The sequence below is a fragment of the Eriocheir sinensis genome, unplaced genomic scaffold, assembly GCF_024679095.1.
Source record: "Eriocheir sinensis breed Jianghai 21 unplaced genomic scaffold, ASM2467909v1 Scaffold965, whole genome shotgun sequence".
Classification (NCBI taxonomy): domain Eukaryota; kingdom Metazoa; phylum Arthropoda; class Malacostraca; order Decapoda; family Varunidae; genus Eriocheir; species Eriocheir sinensis.
In genome coordinates this window covers 36,268-57,782 of record NW_026112347.1, presented here as the reverse complement: position 1 = coordinate 57,782, position 21,515 = coordinate 36,268, and the positions used below count along the sequence as shown (strand labels likewise).

Here is a 21,515-nt window from a genome sequence, read left to right as displayed (position 1 = left end):
ACACCGGAACGTTGTAAGTTCCGGCGAGTCATCACCAGAAGATCAACACTTCTGGTGAAAGAGCAACGCACATATATACCTTCGCCACGCACTCATGAGAGGAGAAGAACTGGGGCAAGGGTCAAGACTAGACAAGCTCCTCCGTCCTCGGGTGTGGCTTTTGTCTTTTCGTGCGGCCGCTCACATAAACTTTGTAACTATTGTGTAAAATTGTCAATACCATTTTTATACTTAAAACTCTTAAAAACCACATACCTTTTTATGTCCCAGTGAGAGAGACAGTGAACTAAGCTAAGTGAACTCAAAGTGAAATACGGCTCCACTCGGCCAAACATAATCCACATCACTTAAATTAAAGGGCTACTGTGTTATCTCGCCATCTTCAATCAACTGGTGAAGCAGGCAATGGTACACCAGACCTGACGAGATAGCAGTTCGTGCCCTTAACACAAAACATAACACTTACCCGCAGTTACACTATAAAAACCTGTAACAGGCGCCATCTCTGGTACTTGAGTGAGAAGCTGGTTGCTCCTGCATTTTTTATGATCACCTGGCTATTGAGACAAAGAGGGAGATGTTGAAGGCTTTACAGGAGGAAGAGGGCTCTGACGATCCTCATCGACGAGCAGCAGTCAAGCTAACATCTACTGCACTTGCAGAGAAAACTGTTGCAAGTTTTGTGACGTCTGCCATGCCATCCTTCTTTGAGATCCTTGGGTTGGATGCAAGTTTCCTGACACTTAACCCAATGAAGTGGCCCGACAATAAGGGATACATCCACGCCTCCTCCTGTGTCAAGGAACTGCACACTGTGAATGACTTTGCTGAGCGGGGCATCGCCCTGATTCAGGACTTTAACCCTGTAAGCTCCAACGTTTTCAAATTTTCGCGCTTCTAACACCTAGCATTGTACTCATTTATCTGAACAATGATAATGCTCATGAACACTAAGTACTGGTACCAAATCAATAGTGTAAAACAATAATGAATAATGAGTGAAAAGAAGCTACTGGAAAGTAAAAAGAAAAAGTGTATAGAAAAAACGGAGGTAACTCTCTCTCTCCCTCCCTCCCTTCTTCCCTCCCTCCCTCTGTCGCTCATCACAGGCTTGGAGGAAGAATGGAGACATCTCCACTCGGCAAACAAATGTCGTACACACGCATCATGTATGTAGCTACCTCGCTGTTGATTTTATTATTCAGGAAAAATCAGCACAAAATGGACAGCAATGATGATAAGAGATATGTACAAGTGTGTCTGAGAGAGAGAGAGAGAGAGAGAGAGAGAGAGAGAGAGAGAGAGAGAGAGAGAGAGAGAGAGAGAGAATTTTTGCCACTTGAGTAAGACACAGTTACACACAGACACATCCATGGTGGAGAGCCTTTGAATTACCTTTTTTTTTTTATTAGTAAGTTTTTTATACGTCAAGGGGGTGGAAAGAGGTTGACCGGAAACAATTTTATCCATTGCTGGGGCGGCGCGGCGGGGACAGCGAGAGCTTTTATACAGAGATAAGAATCATAAGTATTACACTACAGACATTGCAAATACCCTTAGGAGAAAGATTCGTTACATCGTGATAATAAATAAATACCTAAATAACCTGGTCAGGAAAGACGGACAATAAGACACAATCAATCAGTCAACTTGCATTTCCATTTCTATATCCTCGTTTTGACATTCAGGAAAAAAAAAAATTCACCCCATCAAAATCGTACCAGTAATTTGTCTAGTTAACTAATCACATATCTTAATTTCTCTTTTCCATTATGGGGAGAAAAAAAGCAGAAGGATAACCAGCTCTGAAACCTGCTGCAGGAGAGAGAGAGAGAGAGAGAGAGAGAGAGAGAGAGAGAGAGAGAGAGAGAGAGAGAGAGAGAGAGAGAGAGAGAGAGAGAGAGAGAGAGTTACCGTCACTCAAGGACGTTTTTGTTTTTTCTTTATTAGTTATAAGAATTGTCTGGCCAAAGTAAAAATGTTATAATGTACGAGACAGTTATCACCTCATGGTAATACCAAAATAAGTATTGTATGTACCAGAATTCATCATTCAAAACAAGCATGTGTAGCCGCCGCCACCCCCAGAGACTCGCACCCTTTAACACACGCAGACACGCACACTCGAACGCACGCGCATAGGTTTCCTTCCTCCTCCCTTGTGCATTTATTCCTGCCCTTGTCTTTTTCGTTTCGTCATACTACCCCCTTCTACTAGTTGTACCATCACACTTTGTACTGCCTGGGGGTTGGGATAGCATGTCCCTCCCTATTGTTGTTTACTTGCAACGACAAACTATCAATCAATCATCAATCACAAGCTTGTGTCACTGGCCGCACCGCTACCAACGACGATATAGCCTATAGGTTTCCTTCATTTTAGTTACCAAAGCCAGTTTGTTTGTTGGTCAGCTAAAGCTTTATAAACAATAAATGCAAAACATGCAGTACACGAAATATATATAGGTATATATATATATATATATATATATATATATATATATATATATATATATATATATATATATATATATATATATATATCTATATATATATATATATATATATATATATATATATATATATATATATATATATATATATATATATATATATATATATATATATATATATATATATATACACTTATGTAACAGTAATAGTATCGTGGTATCGTTATAGGTTATTGTACATCTGGTAGTTTGGCAGCCATTCTCAAATCGTTCCATAATGTTATTGACTGTGGGTTTCAAAATGATTATGTCAGTTTCTCAGAAATATTCCGTGTGTAGCTAAATAACGAAGATTCATATGCTTCTGGCTGATATCACACATTAATCCAAGGTATTTTCTGCATTTTCTGGAGGACTGTTTTTACAATCGATAATAACAGAAAGTGTTTCTGTTTTGATAGAAGAAATTGGCTCAGGAGGGGCCAGATTTGCCCCCCCTGTGCTTGTAGGGTTAACCTGGCCATCACAAAGTGACTTGAAGGACAGAGGCAGTTCCTCTTCAAGTAATGGTGGAGAAACACCGGAGGAATTACCCTAATGCCCGTAAGTCCCACAGTGACTTTGAGATTAGACTACCAATGAGTGGGGAGATGGAGGTGACCATGAGACCCCACTGAGGGGATAATACTCGAGAGAGGGGACCTAGAATCAGTGCTATGAAATGAAATGTGTTTATAACTATGTTTATTGCATTAAATAAGGTGACTTTTAAAATTGAAGTAGTGTCAAACCACTTCTCTAAATTACCAATGACAAGCACTAGGAAAAATGTCCATACTCTTTAAAAAAAAAATAATAAAATTCAAACTCATTGAGCTACCCATAAAATATTATTATTTTAAAAATAACTTTGGTATACCTTGTTTTTGGAGCAAATGGAACATTAATTAATTGAGCTACCCATAAATATTATTATTTTTAAAAATAAATTTGCATACCTTGTTTTTTGGAGCAAATGGAACATTTTTGACTGCCCATCCCTGAGTAAAAAAAAAAAAAAATCAAATACAGAAGTCACCCTAATAATTGTAGCACGTTTCTGCAAAAAAGATATTATGTAATACTTTGTTTTCTTCTTTTTTCAGGTAGCCATGCTTTGAATACTGAAAATATGGCATGTCGAGAAGGGGGTAGTTCGATGGAGTCACGCAGCAGAGAGAATGAAGTTCCCCATTCCTGTATCTTCCATAACTCAAAGAGCAATGAGGATCCTGGTGTGGGTCTGACAGAAGGTCACAGATATTGCATCCTGTGGTCTCTGCTTGAAGCTGCCCACATTCGTCAGTTTCTAAGCTGTCTTCAAGGTAGCAGAAAGTCTAGGTGACGATGATGTGCATGCGCGTTCTTGATGTGTACTATCACAGGGCATGCAAGAAGTGCCTTTACCCACAAGAAAGACTCTGGCTAGAGTTGAGAAAATAAAGTCCTGGAAAGCCATTAAGCAATGTACTCCAATGACATACAGGGACAACTTCGAGCTACCCAGAAAGATGTGGCTCGTGGATCCATGTTCTCAACCAAAACAACCAGTGTGTGACAGGATTTGTAGCATTCTGCAAAAAGCAGGACAAATACAAAGCATTCACACAAGGGAGTTTCAGAAATGTGTGCAGAGTTGCGTTGTGATGAGAGTCCGCAACATAGCAATAAAGAGAAATGATGCGACATCCTAGCAATTACTTCCAGGGATTTTGTTGCTGCTGAGGCACACTATCATCGTGTTTCATAGCATCACTATTAATTTTGCAGTGGTTCCTTGCACTCACAAATCAGGCAGAACTACTAAATCATGATGACAATCGTATTGTCATATGTTGAGTGAGGCTGATAAGAAACTGTATGCTTATATCAGGAATACGACTGCTCCAGAATGCTCGTTGTAAAATAGTCACATCTGTTAGATAAGCTGATCCAACGCGGAGAGCAGACGGTGTGTGACAAATTAAACACTCTACCCAAAACACACATCAGTAGGAAAATCTTGCCAAAGAATTTGGCACCAGTATCATTCAGTTTCTGATCATGATGGGAAAGTCCTGATTCCCCGATAGTCTCACCCGGGAAATGCTGGTCATAGAGTATTGTGGGCTCTTTAGAAAAAGAGTAAGGATCTTGAAAGATCAAGAGATGGTATTGAAGCCTCATGCCAGGTTGTTGCCAATCAACCATCAAGATGTGAAGGATCTCATTCAGACCAGCTATGGCCACCTCTACCAACAGAGTTGGACGCTTATTCCTGTTGTGCCTCGAAGCGTCATTGCTGTTCTAGGTCTTACCAGGCAATGATGAAAGGAACAACAACTCAGACTATTTGCCATGGGTCATGCAGTGTCTCTAACCTTTTTCTGCGACCCAATCATGCACCTTTCTAGACATGTGACCACGACCCCACTCATTTGCTTGTAGTGAAGACTCAATACTGAACGTCTTGGAAGTTTGAACTTCGATACTGAACGCAAAAGTTCGACTTGCATCGAAAAATATCTGTACCGAAACTGCATGTGGTTGTAAACAAAGGTCCTGGCCTCTCCCTCCCCGTCAAGCCGCTGCCACGGTCGAGAACAACAACATCTCCTGCGTTGTCTGGTGTTTTTCATTAGAAACTTATATAATGACACCAAAGAGGCTTATTAGTGGTGAAAATAAGCCTAAAAGGAAGAATGTAGTGACGACCATTGAACGAAAAAAAGGAGATTATTGATAAACATGAGAAGAGCAAGAATCACTGATCTTGCAGCTGAGTATTGCATATAAAAATCTACAGTAGCCACCATACTGAAGAACAAGGAGGCCATTAAGGGAGCTTAATGTGGGCGATGGTGTGAAAAAAAAGTAACTTTAAGCGACCTGCAGTGGAAGAAATGGAAAAATTGTTGATGGTGGATAAACGAAAGGCAGATATTGGTGATTCTATGTCAGAGGGCATAATTTGTGCGAAGGTTAGGCGGCTCCATGGTGATCTTTATTTGTGATACTACCTCTGACTCCAGTGAAGATTTTAAAGCCAGTATGCGGTTTGGGTATTTCAAGAAGAGACTGGATTATGAGGGCACACAGGTTGACGACAGCTGTTGCACCTGTGCCGCGTCTTCCTGTCGGATCTCCCAGGGCACTCCACACAGCGCACCACTGCTCCCTCACTGTCTGCAACTGGTGTCCCTGGTGTCCCTGCAGAAGTGCCAGGTGAAGGGAGGTCACAGACGATACTGATGAGTGTCTTGAGGGTGCGTGACAGGAATGGAGAGGTAAGCCTCTTCTGTGCCCATGGTACGATGAGGGACCGTGCCAACACCTGCATGTACTTGCGCCTGATCAGGATTTGCCACCTCTCCTTATCATATTCTCACTGTGTATGAGACAGTAGTTAGTACAAACAGTGTTCAGCATCCCATAAAACACACATAGGCCAACGTTTGGTCATACGTGCACACTGTCTATCACAAACGTCGGGTGGAAAACACCCGAACTCCTCTCTATGGAAAAACCCGGCAAGAGAGCGGAGCAGCACCTTCCTCGACAACAGCAAAGGGAGAACGGAAGCTACTGGGAACCGCACGCGCTTAGATCCAAGGCAACAGTGGGTACCACGTGGTCGACCTTGGCGTCAGGTGCTAAACACAGGGTTTGTGTTTAAGGTTAACGGGCGACATTTTTGCCTTTTTATTCCCCGCCGCCAGAAAATATTATACTGACCTGCGAGATTAGAATGTTATGTATGCCTTCATTTTTTCAATATGTGGAAGCTACACTTATACATTTTCTTTATGGAGTGGCTATTTCTTTTTAGTAGTCAGCGTTTGGGTAAGGGAAATACTGGTAGGGGAATAGCATATAGTAGTAAATGTTGAAGTGGTAAACCTCTTCCTCAGCTCCTACGAGACACACACAGCCCTAAGCTCACAGTTTACCAGCGGACGGGATGAAAGAATGAAGATGCTGGTTAACTCTTGCATAGTATAGTAGAGCAGTAACCTCTCAAGTATAGCATCAAAGTTCAGTAGTAAGTGGTGTAGTAGTAAGTCTTTCCCTCGGTTACTACAAGACACATCACCTAAGCTCACATGATTTTTTTTTTTTTTACAACAAAGGAGACAGCTCAAGGGCACAAAAAAAAACAATAATAAAAAAAGCCCGCTACTCGCTGCTCCCAAAAAAGAATCAAAAGAAGTGGCCGAAAGAAAGGTCAATTTCGGGAAGAGAGGTGTCCTGATACCCTCCTTTTGAAAGAGTTCAAGTCGTAGGCAGGAGGAAATACAGATGAAGGAAGATTGTTCCAGAGTTTACCAGCGTGAGGGATGAAAGAGTGAAGATGCTGGTTAACTCTTGCATAAGGGGTTTGGACAGTGTAGGGATGAGCATGACTAGAAAGTCGTGTACAGCGGGGCCGCGGGAGGGGGGGAGCCATGCAGTTAGCAAGTTCAGAAGAGCAGTCAGCGTGGAAATATCGATAGAAGATAGAAAGAGAGGCAACATCGCGGCGGAATTTAAGAGGTAGAAGACTATCAGTAGGAGGAGGAGAGCTGATGAGACGAAGAGCCTTAGACTCCACTCTGTCCAGAAGAGATGATTACCAGCGAAAGGGATGAAAGAATGAAGATGCTGGTTAACTCTTGGATAGTATAATGTAGCAGTGACCTTTCTAGTATAGCATCAAATTACAGTAGTAAATGGTGTACGTAGTAGTAAGTCTTTCCCTCGGTTACTATAAGACACATCACCTCAGCTCACATGATTACCAGCGAAATGGATGAAAGAATGAAGATGCTGTTTAACTCTTGCATAGTATAGTGGAGTAGTAAGCCTTTCCCTCACTAGTACAGCATCAAAGTACAGTAGTAAATAGTGTAATAGTAAGCCTCTTCCTCGGTTACTACAAGACACACCACCTAAGCGCACGTTTTTACCAGTGAAAGGGATGAAAGAGTGAAGATTCTGGTTAACTCTTGCATAGTAGATACGACTCGCCACGGAGAGAGGGGGGGAGAGAGGGAGAGGGACCCCGCCTCCTCCATCGCCTCCTCCTCCTCCTCCTCCTCCTTCTCTCTCTCTCTCTCTTCCTCTTCTTATGCTCACGTTCATTTCGTTACTTCTCTTCCTTTCTCCGACAAGCGAACTGGTACAACTCGTCACGGCAAAAACAGGGGTCACATTTCTATCATGTACACAAATGCTCGTAGTTTAATACCCAAAAAGGACGAAATTAGGGCGTATATTGCAACAGAGAAACCAGATGTGGTAGCCATCACAGAGACTTGGGCCAACTCTGCACATCTAGAATCCGATTTGTCATTCCCTGGGTACGAAAACTTCCACAAAAGTCGAAAGCACAAGAAAAGAGGAGGAGTTTGCTACGTAAAAAGTACACTCCCTGTCATAAAAATAGACAAACAGGACGCAGAGAAATACGATTCTGTCTATGTGGAAATAACCACAAATAACAAGAAACTAACACTTGCAACCGTATACAGGCCTCCAAAACAACAGGCAGCCGATGACACTGCCCTCTACGAAGAGATTTACTCTTCTTTTAAATGCCCTAACATTGACTGGGGACTGATGACTGGAGATCAAGAGGGCAACAGACTTATATAAATGGTGGAGGATTCGTTCCTCACTCAAGTTGTAACTCAACCGACAAGAGAAAACAATCTGCTGGATCTGGTATTAGTAAGCGACCCCGACCTCATTCGCGACTGTACAGTTGGCGAGAAACTTAATGGGTGCGATCACCACTTAATCCGTTTTAATATCAACATATGTCACAAACTCGTAGATAATCCGTCAGTGATACCAGATTACAAAAAAAGGAAATTTCAACTCAGCCCGTGTGCTGCTTCCCCCTACGACCTGGGACCAACTTGACGTCACCGAAAATACAATCGACAACGCGTGGAACGTATTCAAAGATAAGCTGTTCCAGGTAGAGAAGGCTACAGTGCCTACGAAATCCAGGCGAGTAAATGGGGCCGTAGATTCACCGTGGATGATCAGAGAAATAAAAAGGGCAGTAAACCTAAAAAAAAAAAGTTATAATTTGATGAAAGAGAATGCCACGGCCGAAGCCCGTACACAGTACTACAACAGCCTCAGAGCTTGTCGCAGCCTTATTCGGAGTAGCAAACGCAACTATGAAAAACAAATAGCGCGCGAAATCAAAGCTAACTCCAAGAAATTCTTCACGTACATAGGATCGAAAAAGAAAGTAAAAGCCAATATTGGTCCCCTGACAGACGAGACTGGATCTGTAACTCAGGACAGTAAACAGATGGCCAGAATCCTCAACAGTAACTTCGCATCCGTATTCACAGTCGAGGACATCGAAACCATTCCCGAGGGCCTTGACCCGCCTTTAATGTTGAAAAATGCAAAGTCATGCACATTGGGTCCAAAAATAGTAACCACACATACATCATGAATGGGAAACCTCTGCAGGCGATGCAGGAGGAAAAGGATCTTGGAGTCACTATCAGCAGTGACCTGAAACACGCGCACCACTGTAAAAAAGCATACAACAAAGCCAACACTATGCTCGGGCTCATAGCGAGGAACTTCGAGTGTAAAACACCAGACGTGATGCTATCCCTGTATAATTCCATGGTAAGACCGCACCTCGAGTATGCAATACAGTACTGGTCTCCTAGTTACAGAAAGGACATTGATTTACTGGAAAGGATTCAACGACGCGCCACGAAGATGATTCCAACCTTCAGGGCTCAACCGTACGAGGAACGACTCAAGCGACTCCATCTCTTTTCATTGGAGAAAAGACGCCTACGAGGGGATATGATTCAAGTCTTCAAGTACCTGAAAATGTTCAATAACGTCGATTACTCCAAATTCTTTGAACTGCAAACCAACACAAAAACTAGAAATAACGGTTTACCCATTCAGTCGAGTCGATGTAACACAGACATTGGAAGGAGTTTCTTTTCAAACCGAGTCATCCGCCACTGGAACAATCTTCCCTCAGAAGTAGTAAATGCGAATAACATCAACTCCTTCAAATGTAGAATCGACCGTCATTTCGCTGCGTCGGAAGTAAACTGAATAACGAGGTGCTTTCATCTGCTCCTCAACATCGAGGTGCTTTCATCTGCTCCTCAAGCCCCAAGTGGCTGTCGAGCAGATTAAATCACCAAAGCGGGCGACCTCGTAATGAGCCAATAGGCTTTCTGTTGCCTGCATTTCCATGTTTCTATGTTTCTTGTTCTACGCTACCCCTGATCCACTCCTCCTCCTCCTCCTCCTCTCTTTCTCTTCCTCCCTCATCTTCTACTCACGGGCGTTTTCCTCACTTTTCTCCTGGTTTCCTTCCTTTTCCTTCCTTCCTTTCTTTCCTTCGAGTTCGTGTACACGCGCGCTCACCGTTTTTAGGGCAGGCGGCGTGCTTATGTAGGCTGTCAATTATGAGGAAGCCTGTGATCTCGAGTTAAAAAATGAGGAGCGGGAAAAGGGTAGGTAGAAAGAGGAGAAGGAGGAGGAGGAGAGGAGGAGGAGAAATACAAAGCCTGGGTAGTAATAAAGAGGTTATCCTAGTTTAGTATTGAAGGCTATTATACGAATTTTCACTGTTTAAAAAGACGGAAAAGGTTCAAGTCAGCTGATAGACCACCGCTCTCTCTCTCTCTCTCTCTCTCTCTCTCTCTCTCTCTCTCTCTCTCTCTCTCTCTCTCTCTCTCTCTCTCTCTCTCTCTCTCTCTCTCTCTCTCTCTCTCTCTCATTTATCCCTTTTGCCCTTGCTATATTTTCTTTCACCTTATTTATTCCTTAAAAGCTAATTCTCTCTCTCTCTCTCTCTCTCTCTCTCTCTCTCTCTCTCTCTCTCTCTCTCTCTCTCTCTCTCTCTCTCTCTCTCTCTCTCTCTCTCTCTCTCTCTCTCTCTCTCTCTCTCTCTCTCTCTCTATATATATATCTATCTATCTATCTATCTTGTTATCTATCCGTCTGTATATTATCTACTTACTTAGTTATCTATCTATCTATCTATCTATCTATCTATCTATCTTTCTCACTTCCCGTAATTTAAGGTTATTTTGCCAAGGACACGTCTAAGAAATCGGTAATGAGTAGCGTTTCGTCCACTTCGTTGTGCTCACTTCGCTGCGTGCTTGTAGTTCTCCGCGCGTGTCCTTATCTCCCGGACTGACTTCCCGGCGAGGCGGCATTATGCAAAATACGATGTTTGCACTTCGGCTTTCCTGCGTTGTTTATGTTGTTATAGTAGGATATCAATGTATTATTATTATTTAGTATCACCACGAATTAGGCATACAATTGTCAATGGAAAAAACCCACGACAGATAGATCACGCCACCTTATAGGAATGTCATCCGTCAGTGTTTACCGTCTCAGTTTTGTATACTTAGCACTCCGATGGTGCGTGGAGGTCACCTTGACATACGTGACCAATTGTAACAATTATTTTCCAACCTGTAACTCGCCACTCCTTCACGAGAGTCCGACTGACACACAACGACAGTCGCTCTCGCTCCGTCGCTTCTTGTACATAAAGGCTACGAATATAATTCGCCTTAAGGAAGCTGAAGTCTTAATCAACACCCTTTAAACGCCCCCCGACAAGCCCGTTACATTTGGTTGGCAGCGGTCACCCCGCGCCTGTGCCTTCGCTACCTCGTTCTCCTCCAAGCCACGAGAACTCACCAACAAAACTCCGGGGACAGGCGTACAAGGGAAGAAGGAGTCAACGCACCAGCCGTCCGCGGCATCTCACAAGGCGCCCACCTACGTGCAACTCACAAGGCGCCAGCTACAAGCATCTCACTAGTCGCCACCTACGTGCAACTCACAAGGCGCCAGCTACAAGCATCTCCCAAGTCGCCACCTACGTGCAACTCACAAGGCGCCAGCTACAAGCATCTCACAAGTCGCCACCTACGTGCAACTCACAAGGCGCCAGCTACCAGCATCTCACTAGTCGCCACCTACGTGCAACTCACAAGGCGCCAGCTACAAGCATCTCACAAGTCGCCACCTACGTGCAACTCACAAGGCGCCAGCTACAAGCATCTCCCAAGTCGCCACCTACGTGCAACTCACAAGGCGCCAGCTACAAGCATCTCCCAAGTCGCCACCTACGTGCAACTCACAAGGCGCCAGCTACAAGCATCTCACAAGTCGCCACCTACGTGCAACTCACAAGGCGCCAGCTACAAGCATCTCACAAGTCGCCACCTACGTGCAACTCACAAGGCGCCAGCTACAAGCATCTCCCAAGTCGCCACCTACGTGCAACTCACATGGCGCCAGCTACAAGCATCTCCCAAGTCGCCACCTACGTGCAACTCACAAGGCGCCAGCTACAAGCATCTCACAAGTCGCCACCTACGTGCAACTCACAAGGCGCCATCTACAAGCCTCGAGCACACCAGCTATAAGCAACTCTACAGGCGTCCAGCCTACAAGCCTCGAGCACACCAGCTACAAGCCTACAGGCTCTACAGCCTACAAGCCTCGAGCACACCAGCTTCAAGCAACTCTACAGGCGTCAAGCCTACAAGCCCCGAGCACACCCACAGGCCTACGCAGCCGATAGCGAGGGCCACAATCTACAAGCCGCTCCCCCGCTTCAAGCCAGCACTGCTACGTACCCTGCAAGCCACTCCACGATACGGCAGAGGTATTCACACCTGCAACGAGGAGGCACGCCCCGCTGACCTTGGGACACCCCGCATGCCCCTCGCTCCACAGCTGGCGGCACCACCGCCGCTGCCGGGAGCATCGGCCCAAACCTCTTCCGACAAACAGTCAGCAAGGGTACCCGCGGACATCTCCCGGTGACTGCAAGCTGTTCCCACTACCGTTTCTTGCAAGGCGTCTTCTCAAGAGGTTACACACCCAAGTCGTCTTGTCTGCCACCGCCGCCCATCTCTTACTATAACAAGGACGACGCGGCCATCATACGTCTGGCGGCAGTGTACCAGCTCCCAGCCGCGCACCGCGGCCGCTCATTTTGCTGGGTCAGCAGTTTTTCAACCTCCATTGCGAGTCCTCCGATGTCAGCCCATCCCTCACCTCTCACCGCCGCTGTGGCCGCGGCCGAGGTTTCCTGACGCGCCTACAACGACTGCACGTCACCCAGGGCATCACAAGCCGTCGCCCTCTCCACTACATCAGCTGACTAATCTTGGTATTTGTGGATATTCCCTTCTTGTCCAAATATGCCGACTCGGCTCATTTTCATTATTATCCGTGCAGAGGCACGATTTTTTTATTTCTGTGTTCCTAACACTGTTCTTCAGTCATAATTGTGAGAGTAACGTTCATTCGCATACGATATTGATTCTTTCTTATTGTTTGCTAGCGAGTCTATTGAGTATAGTGAGTTCCCTTATCAAAGTTAATCTTCATCAGTGTGCCCTGCCTCCGTTTTCTTTTCACCGCTCGAGAGAAAACGTGAGCTTCAATGGTATACTCACTTACCATACCACTTTGTTTATATAATTATTCTTTCATTATACCCATATCATTAGGGCATTCCATTATAACCTTAACTTCTATTACGTCTAATCAGACACCTTGCTAGCCATTCTTTCTTGCGTTTTTAGGGTTTCAACGCAAACTATTCATTCATACGCGTTCCGTTTATTGGTTCATATTTACAGCTATCAACATATGCTCCTATTTTGTAAATGATTTACACCATAGTATGAACAAAGACACTCTCGCTAAACTCGGCGACACCTTTAAACAGTTGGCTCGTCCTTCAAGTGAAGAGGGACTGGAACACGATTCCTCAACCGGTGAATTTACTAAGGTAATCTTATGTTCAGGCACTCATTATTTATCAATTACAGGCCGCAGAATTCGTTCACCCCCGGGTTCGTCTGCATACTTACAACCCACTCAAGGTTCAAGGACACCCTCACCAGCATCCCCTCGCACCAGCCGCAGTATTACAGGCTCAAAGTAAGGTCTCTCTCACCTGTAGTTTTTGCAAGCAATCAGGACATTCTGAACATTCTTGCTTCGCGAAACGTAGGGAATCAACACCTTCAAGACAGGACTCAGATAGGAGGTCAGGAGGTTACAGGGCGGGCATCATTCATCACACAGGAACCCTAGGCCAAACCATCAGCGGAAGGCTGCCTTTTGCCATATCCACGGGAATTGTTTTCATGATTCAGACAGTTGTTCTGCAATACAAAAGGCCAAGGAGGAACAGAAGTACAAGTCCTCAGCGGACAGTAAACCACACTCCTCTTCTCAGAATAAAAAGACATGACTTCGTGACAGCCCCGAGGCGTACATCCAAGTGTCCCTTAAGGAAAATACTAATTGGGAGCAACTTGACTCCGTCATTGCCGCCTTGGGACGGACAAGCATAATTGCCCTCCCTTGCAAGGTGGGCAACACTTCCCTCACCTTAGCGGTTGACACAGGTGCCACAGTCAATGTCATATCCGACTCCGCTTACAGGTCACTGCCACGACAAGCGAGTGGGGAAAATTGGCCGCTCCAAGAGAACGACCTGAATGTGATAGGCGTGACGGGCACCACTTTGGGAATCCTTGGGCGAATACCACTAACAGTCAGCTTACATGAAAAAGTATGTCCCTTTCGAGATTTCTTTTATGTCTCTAGCAGGTTTGCTTTACCTGTAGATGGGATCTTAGGATTGAACGCCATGAAAGACCTGCACATAACCATAAACCCTGAAAACAACGCGATCGTGTATCAAGGCCGACGCGTACAGGGGATGGTCAATCCATCGCCTCTGTCAACTGTAATCTCACCCTCAGAGGTGGAAAATGACCAACCCACCACAGACTCAGGGGCTGCCACCGCCCAAGTGTCCCCTCTTACGGTCAAACCACACGAAACCATTGCAGACTTGTGGCGGACAGTAACGGCAGTCGTAGAAGGTCCTCATATAGTTCCGGATCGTGCTGCAAAACTTGTTAAAATCCGTTTGCCTAACGCCCTCCGGCGGGCAGTGATGTGTATCGACGGAGTTCCTCACGTACACCGCGTGACGGTGGAGGTAACTCTTGCAACAGTCAAGGAGGGAGGTTTTGCAGAGGCATTGGTAATAAACACGTCTGGATCCCCTGTATCCTTAAAACACGGTGTTCGATTATGCCAGTGTCTAGTGTATGGGAGAAATGTCGCCCCAGAACCAGCTGAATACCCTTCAGCCCAAGTTTCAGGCATATCCTCGGCGTGTCAGGCTTCTCCCGAACAAGACACAGCTCATTTAGAGGCGTTCCTAAAAGTTGCACACTATTCCGAAATTAAGCCAACCTTAGTCCAGCTTCTGGAGCATTATCGGGGGGCGCTTGCTCTACCAGGCGAGCCGCTTGGAGTTACGCAGTGTTCTGAACACCACATTAAGTTAAAACCCAATACAAATCCTGTATATATCAATGCGTACAAGCTTCCCCACAGTCAGAGGGAGGTGGTGCAACAACTTATCTCTGAAATGTTAGAACAAGGTGTCATCAAAGAATCGAATTCCCCGTGGAATTCGCCCTTGTTCCTGGTTCCAAAGAAATACGGCTCTTATCGTCCTGTGATTGATTTCCGGCGTGTGAACACCACGACCGTGGATGATCATTTTCCGCTTCCCGTTCTTAGAGATCTTCTGATGTGTCTCGGTAGAGGAAATAAAGTCTTTACGAGTCTTGATCTGGTCAGTGGCTACTGGCAACTGCCCATGGCCCTGAGTCACGTGAAATAACGGCTTTCAGCACGCCTCATGGCCACTATGAGTTGACGAGTAATCAGTTCGTGCTCAAAGGAGCTCCCTTGACTTTCCAAAGGACAATGAACAGTATTTTTGGTGACTTGCTGGGCAACTCTGTCTATGTGTATTTAGACGACATCATCATAGCAAGTAAAGACGTGCATGCACACATGGAAACACTAAAAGCAGTCCTACACAGACTTCAAGAGGTCGGATTAAAGCTCAAAATCACCAAATGTGAATTTTTAAAGCCTCGTATCAAGTTCTTGGGGCATGTCGTGGACGAATTCGGCATCCATACAGTGGACGACAAAATAAAGGCTATTGCCGAGTTCCATCAGCCAACGTCTGCGGACAAGGTACGGTCTTTCTTGGGTGTCGCAGGTTATTACAGGCCTTTCATTAAGGACTTCGCAGCTCGCGCGAGTCCCCTAACCCATCTTTTAAAGAAAGACGTACCATTTCAGTGGCTCCCAGCTCAACAAACGAGTTTTGAGGATTTAAAGAAAGCGCTTACACGGGCTCCGGTCCTTGTCTTTCCGGATTTCAAGGACCCCTTTCAGCTTTGTACCGACGCTTCGGCTAGTGGAGTAGGAGCCGCGCTGATGCAAACAGATAAGTCCGGCAAAAAGCATGTGATAGCGTTCGCCAGTCGAGTACTTACAGCTCCGGAAAAGAACTATTCTGTTACCCACCTAGAGGCTCTTGCCATTGTGTGGGCTCTGAAGCATTTTCGTGACATTGTGATGGGGTACATAATTGTGGTGTTTACGGACCACGCGGCCATAACTGATCTTTTCAAGGGAAAAAACCTACACGGTCGTCTGGCAAGATGGTTCTTAACGATCCAAGCATATAATCCGGAGATAAAATACATCACCGGGAAAACAAATGTGGTCGCAGATGCCTTATCTCGGAATGTTCCGATAGGCGCGATTACCACCCCATAGGTCATCCACAACTTCACTTCACCTGAGCTACACACTGTTCAGCGTGACCACCCTGTGTGGAAGAGGTTAATTTACGCCCTCGAGTCGGGAGACGAATCAAACCTTCCTGAATTGCCAGTTCCCTTTTCACAATTCTTCCTATCAGAGGACAACCTCCTTTGTAGGTCATGGCCAACCAAACCGGTACCTATAGACCAACTGGTCATCCCAGACATATACGTCCCCGTGACGCTTAAGCTGGTCCATAACACACCCATTGCGGGTCACCCAGGAAGAGACAAGACGCTATCTGTCACCAGACGAAAATTCTACTGGCCCACATTACGGGTTGATGTAGAAAAACATGTCGCACATTGCGTCGTTTGTGCTAAGCACAAGGGGTCCGTCAAAGGGCCAGCACCTATGTTGCAATACCCAGTACCAGAGGCGCCATGGGATGTTGTTAATATAGACTTATTACAGCTCCCCCAGAGCCATCATGGCTCGCGCTACTTATTGGTGTGCGTCGACCAGTTCTCTAGGTTTCTAGTTCTAGCGCCTCTCAAGGACAAGACAGCCACACGCGTGGCCCATGCCCTCGTGACTCACGTGTTGTGTCCACATTCGTCTCCTCGAATTCTTCTGAGTGACAATGGCACCGAGTTTAGGAACTCAGTATTGAGCGAAATATGCGCTCAGTTTAACATCACGCAATCCTTCATCACAGCTTACCACCCAGCTGCTAATGGGTTGGCGGAGAGGGCTAATAGGAAAATCTTACAGGTCCTCAGGCCTATCGTGAACGATCTCCACGATAATTGGGAGGATTGGCTATCGCATATAGCTGCTTCCATAAATACGTCGGTAAACGACTCTACGGGAAGTCTCCTACTACATCTTGTATGGGGTGGAGAAACGTCTTCCGTACGACTTCCTTACAACCCCACAGCAACCTCTCTACAACATTGATAGGTACGCACAACAGCAGATGCATATGTTTTCCAAGATACACTCAGAAGTTAGGTGTACGTTAAAAGCTACGAAGGTTGAAATGATGTCAAAACAACACAAACAGGCCGTCCCGGTGAATTTCAAAGAGGGTGACACAGTCATGATTAAGCAAGCGGAAAGGAGTTCGAAACTGGGGGCTAAATTTGTGGGTCCTTACCGAGTTGTTCGGAATGTCAGGGGAAATCGGTTCGAGGTTCTCGAGTCGAATAGTGGAGTCAGTCTAGAAGTTCATCGTCTGAAAGTAATTCCCTCACCTTTGGACCTTGATATTGGTACTTCCCCCTCAGAGTCAAATGTTCAACAAGATAATCCCAACACCCATAGCTATAACTTGAGACCACGGGTTTAAATACTTCATTCCCACCACTTTCAGATCATGATGTTGCGTTTTCTGACCATCTTGTTGTCCCTCGGCTCCCTGCTTGCAACAACACCCATCCACCTGAAGCCTGGTGCCCTCACGGCACACATAGGAGAGGTCTTCCTCATAGAAGATGTGCTCTTCGTAAAATATCCATATACTTCCTTGACCAACACCACGGACACAATCAGGATAGTCTCAGAAAAACTACTCGGCATGGCAGACGCTATCCGGGCTACCAAGACTAGGGAATCAAAGGCTCCTTCTAGTACCAACTCTCTGACTCTTTTTCAACTACTGGAGGATAGGATTCTGTTCTTACGGGGAAAAGTTGATGAGGTAAACATGGATTATAGTTTTCACTCAGTTCACTCTCGGGTAATGAGGGGATTGCTCAACATCGTGGGGTCCGCCTCAAAGTTCCTTTTCGGTACGGCTACCGACGAGGACGTTCGCGATTTGCGGGACCACTACGCTCATGTACTTTCCTTTGCTGCTAGAAATCGCAGGGTGATCAACGCCAATTGTAGAAAACTTGCGCAATTGCATACTAACATTGAGGAACTGCTAGAGCAGACAAATAAGATGGTAGAGGTTATCAACATAGTTGTCAAACAGATCGACCAGGTGAATCAGTTTCTCCTCCTAGATCAGGCCTTGCATGTATTGGAAAACGTCATTAACTCCGTCGCAACGGCTAATCAGCAGGTTATTAGCAACATGGTTGGTGCAGCGCACGGTAGAGTCACACCTGCCTTGTTCCCTCTACACGATTTGAGAACGACTGTCCAGATCGGGTATCAAAATTATAGCCTGACGCCTTTATTCACCCCGGACATGAGTCAATATTTTTACCCCTTGATTGAGTCCAGCCTCACCCCTGATGCCATAATCATTCATGTTCCATTTCAGACGGCGGACGTGTTTGAGGCACACGAAATTGTCCCGTTCCCTTTTTCGGCAAAGGACAGTGTGTTGGCCCTGGACACGTCCCCGTCTCTTGTTCTAATCGCGAAGGATTTCGCTCTGTATTCAACGGGTAGCTACTCACTCTTGCAATATTGCAAGGAGACGGTCTTCGGGCGATTCTATTGCTCTGCGTCTCTCTTTGCCTTTCTTCCAGTTCGGGGAGGGGTATGCGAGATCGCCCTCACCCGCGTGAACGCGTCTGACGCTCTTTCCCTGTGCCCTTACAAGCAGCTAACACCAACGCCTGTTTTCCATAAGAACTTTCAGGGTCTGCATTATTTTTATTTCCCTCAGTCCTTCTATGTATCGGTCATCTGCCCGGAGGGTACCACTTATCAACGGGTTACTGGTCCCTATGCCATAGCGGAAGCATGCTATATCCGCTCCACTAACATAACAACGTACCCGTCCCGGATTCGTCTGGTTTTCACGGCCAATATTTCCCATCGAGTGTTTCCTCTACGGTCTCTCGATGACATTCATTTCTCCAGCATCTCGTATGTGACTAATTCCCTTAATTCATTGTCTTTCGCGAACAAAACAGAGTTTGCGGAAACCCTGGAGGAAACGCTGCCTGATTATTTGCATCTCCCCTACCTGTACCCTGGATTTTTTGTGCCAATGTTTCTGATGTTCGTCAGTCTCGTCGTCATGTGCTACCTTATTAGGAGAAACTCTGTCCTGCACGATTATTTGGTTGTGCAGACGCGGCGACTGGATGCCGGGAGGCCACTGGCAAGGTAGTTTTCCTTTTCTCGGACAAGTCAGGGGACAGAAACCTGGCTGCTCCTATACTTAACATTGTGCTGTGTTTCACTACTGTATTTTTTGGGGGGGAGCTAGATCAACGTTTCATTGTCTGTAACTATGCCAGTTGATATTTTCTTATACATGTGTCCTTATATTTATCTTTTGAGAGGTTTCTTATGTTTCATGTCACACACGTTGTGGTTTCCCTCTCCCTATTTATATTATAATTCCACATCTGTTCTTCCTTAGCCAGTGTTTTAATATAATTGTATCATAGGCAGTCTGCTTGACAAACTCCCTCTATGTATGTTCATGGTACCTAGACTGCTATTTCGATTTTTATATATCGCGAGGTCGCGATCACTGGTAGGTGACCGAGCAGTGTTATAGTAGGATATCAATGTATTATTATTATTTAGTATCACCACGAATTAGGCATACAATTGTCAATGGAAAAACCCCACGACAGATAGATCACGCCACCTTATAGGAATGTCATCCGTCAGTGTTTACCGTCTCAGTTTTGTATACTTAGCACTCCGATGGTGCGTGGAGGTCACCTTGACATACGTGACCAATTGTAACAATTATTTTCCAACCTGTAACTCGCCACTCCTTCACGAGAGTCCGACTGACACACAACGACAGTCGCTCTCGCTCCGTCGCTTCTTGTACATAAAGGCTACGAATATAATTCGCCTTAAGGAAGCTGAAGTCTTAATCAACACCCTTTAAACGCCCCCCGACAAGCCCGTTACAATGTGGGCGGGTGCGTGTGTGTGGTTTCTGGCGTATTTCCGGGTTTACTTTGTTTTTTTCCTCGTGTGTGTGTGTGAGGGGGGAGGGGGGTGCAGTGTGTGTGTGAGTGTGTGTGTGTGTGTGTGTGTGTGTGTGTGTGTGTGTGTGTGTTTATGTGTGTCTGGCGCTATCTCTATTTTTCTCTGTATCTCTTCTCTCGGCTCCCTCTTCTCTCTCTCTCTCTCTCTCTCTCTCTCTCTCTCTCTCTCTCTCTCTCTCTCTCTCTCTCTCTCTCTCTCTCTCTCTCTCTCTCTCTCTCTCTCTCTCTCTCTCTCTCTCTCTCTCTCTCTCTCTCCCAATATAGTGAAAACAATGGATGAAATTTTTTTTGAAGCCGAAAAAGAAATTATATTATTCAACACACACACACACACACACACACACACACACACACACACACACACACACACACACACACACACACACGCCGCTTGTACGTATACGCTCCTTGTGAAAAATTTCCGGTGTCGTGGGGGTCGTTAGAAGCTGGAGTTGTGGCCGGGCGAAAGGAGCACCACATAAATATTACCTGTTTCCTTCCTTCACCTCGTGGCCGCGCGCTGCATCGCCTTCCTTCGCCGTTTGTTGAGGGGTCACGCCGGGCCGCTGCCTTGCTTTACCACGGAGGAAACGAACGCTGGGTCTTGAGTATAGACTGATACACTGGTGGCAGCGCTTGGATACCCCTATCTTGTGAGGTTTACTGGTTTTTACTTGTTCTTTTGTTCCGTTTTGCATTGCCTCCCTTCGCCCTTTGTTGAGGGGTCACACCGTGCCGCTGTCGTGCTTTACTACGGAAGAAACGAGCGTTGTGTCTTCATTGCGGGATGATACACTGGTGGCAGCGCTTTGATATCCATGTCTTGTGAGGTGTAATGGTTTTTACTTGTTCTTCTTTTCCGTCCTGGATCACCTCCCTTCACCCTTTGTTGAGGGTTCACTCCGGGCCACTGCCTTTCTTGACTACGGAGGAAACGAGCGCTTGGTCTTGAGTGCGGTATGGTATATTAGTGTTACCGTGGCAGCGCTTGGATCCCGTGAGATGTACCGCTGGCGTTTTGCTAATCTTCTGTGATGTATTGTTTTCTTTATTTAAATCTGATATCGTAATGATGACTCTTGTAGTGGAATTATTAAAGGCAGTGAAGAGGATCGTGTCAAACCGAGGACATGGGTTCGAGTCACACCGAAGGACGATGACAATTTTCAACCATCGCCAAGTGTCAAAAGATTACCTTCATGCTGGCCAGGTCCTCAGTCAACACTAGCTGCAGCGACTTCGTTCAAGTGGAGCACCGGGGGGCAGCATGGGCCAAACAAGTCATACATCACGGCAGCCACTTAAAATAACGCCTGCACCACTAACAGACTCCGGTCGTCCAAGAGGCCCCTCTAGAGTGCCTACCGGCGCTAGAGGCAGCACCTAAAAAAATTGTGTTGAATACTTTTCCTATGGCTCTGGCTTGTGACCTAAGTCCAGC

The 21,515-nt window shown here is 45.7% G+C and overlaps 2 protein-coding genes across 2 annotated transcripts; both read left to right on the top strand.

The window, feature by feature from the left end:
* Nucleotides 1-694: 694 nt before the first annotated feature.
* On the top strand, nucleotides 695-13,439 carry LOC126995038 (uncharacterized). The gene is made up of 3 exons (XM_050854340.1): nucleotides 695-865; nucleotides 11,424-12,660; nucleotides 13,328-13,439. Exons 1-2 carry the CDS (start codon nucleotides 695-697, stop codon nucleotides 12,309-12,311), a joined length of 1,059 nt encoding a protein of 352 aa, XP_050710297.1. The 3' UTR covers nucleotides 12,312-12,660; nucleotides 13,328-13,439.
* Nucleotides 13,113-19,975, top strand: LOC126995039 (uncharacterized). The gene is made up of 2 exons (XM_050854341.1): nucleotides 13,113-13,439; nucleotides 17,530-19,975. Exons 1-2 carry the CDS (start codon nucleotides 13,296-13,298, stop codon nucleotides 19,228-19,230), a joined length of 1,845 nt encoding a protein of 614 aa, XP_050710298.1. The 5' UTR covers nucleotides 13,113-13,295; the 3' UTR covers nucleotides 19,231-19,975.
* Nucleotides 19,976-21,515: the final 1,540 nt, after the last annotated feature.

Bases quoted from the DNA above. Each gene is read 5' to 3' on its own strand.
- LOC126995038 (XM_050854340.1), top strand. From the start codon at position 695: ATGCCATCCTTCTTTGAGATCCTTGGGTTGGATGCAAGTTTCCTGACA. The intron at 866-11,423 runs GTAAGCTCCAAC...GCAACTCACAAG, and splicing joins TGATTCAGGACTTTAACCCT to GCGCCAGCTACCAGCATCTC.
- LOC126995039 (XM_050854341.1), top strand. From the start codon at position 13,296: ATGTTCAGGCACTCATTATTTATCAATTACAGGCCGCAGAATTCGTTC. The intron at 13,440-17,529 runs GTAAGGTCTCTC...CACCACTTTCAG, and splicing joins CGCAGTATTACAGGCTCAAA to ATCATGATGTTGCGTTTTCT.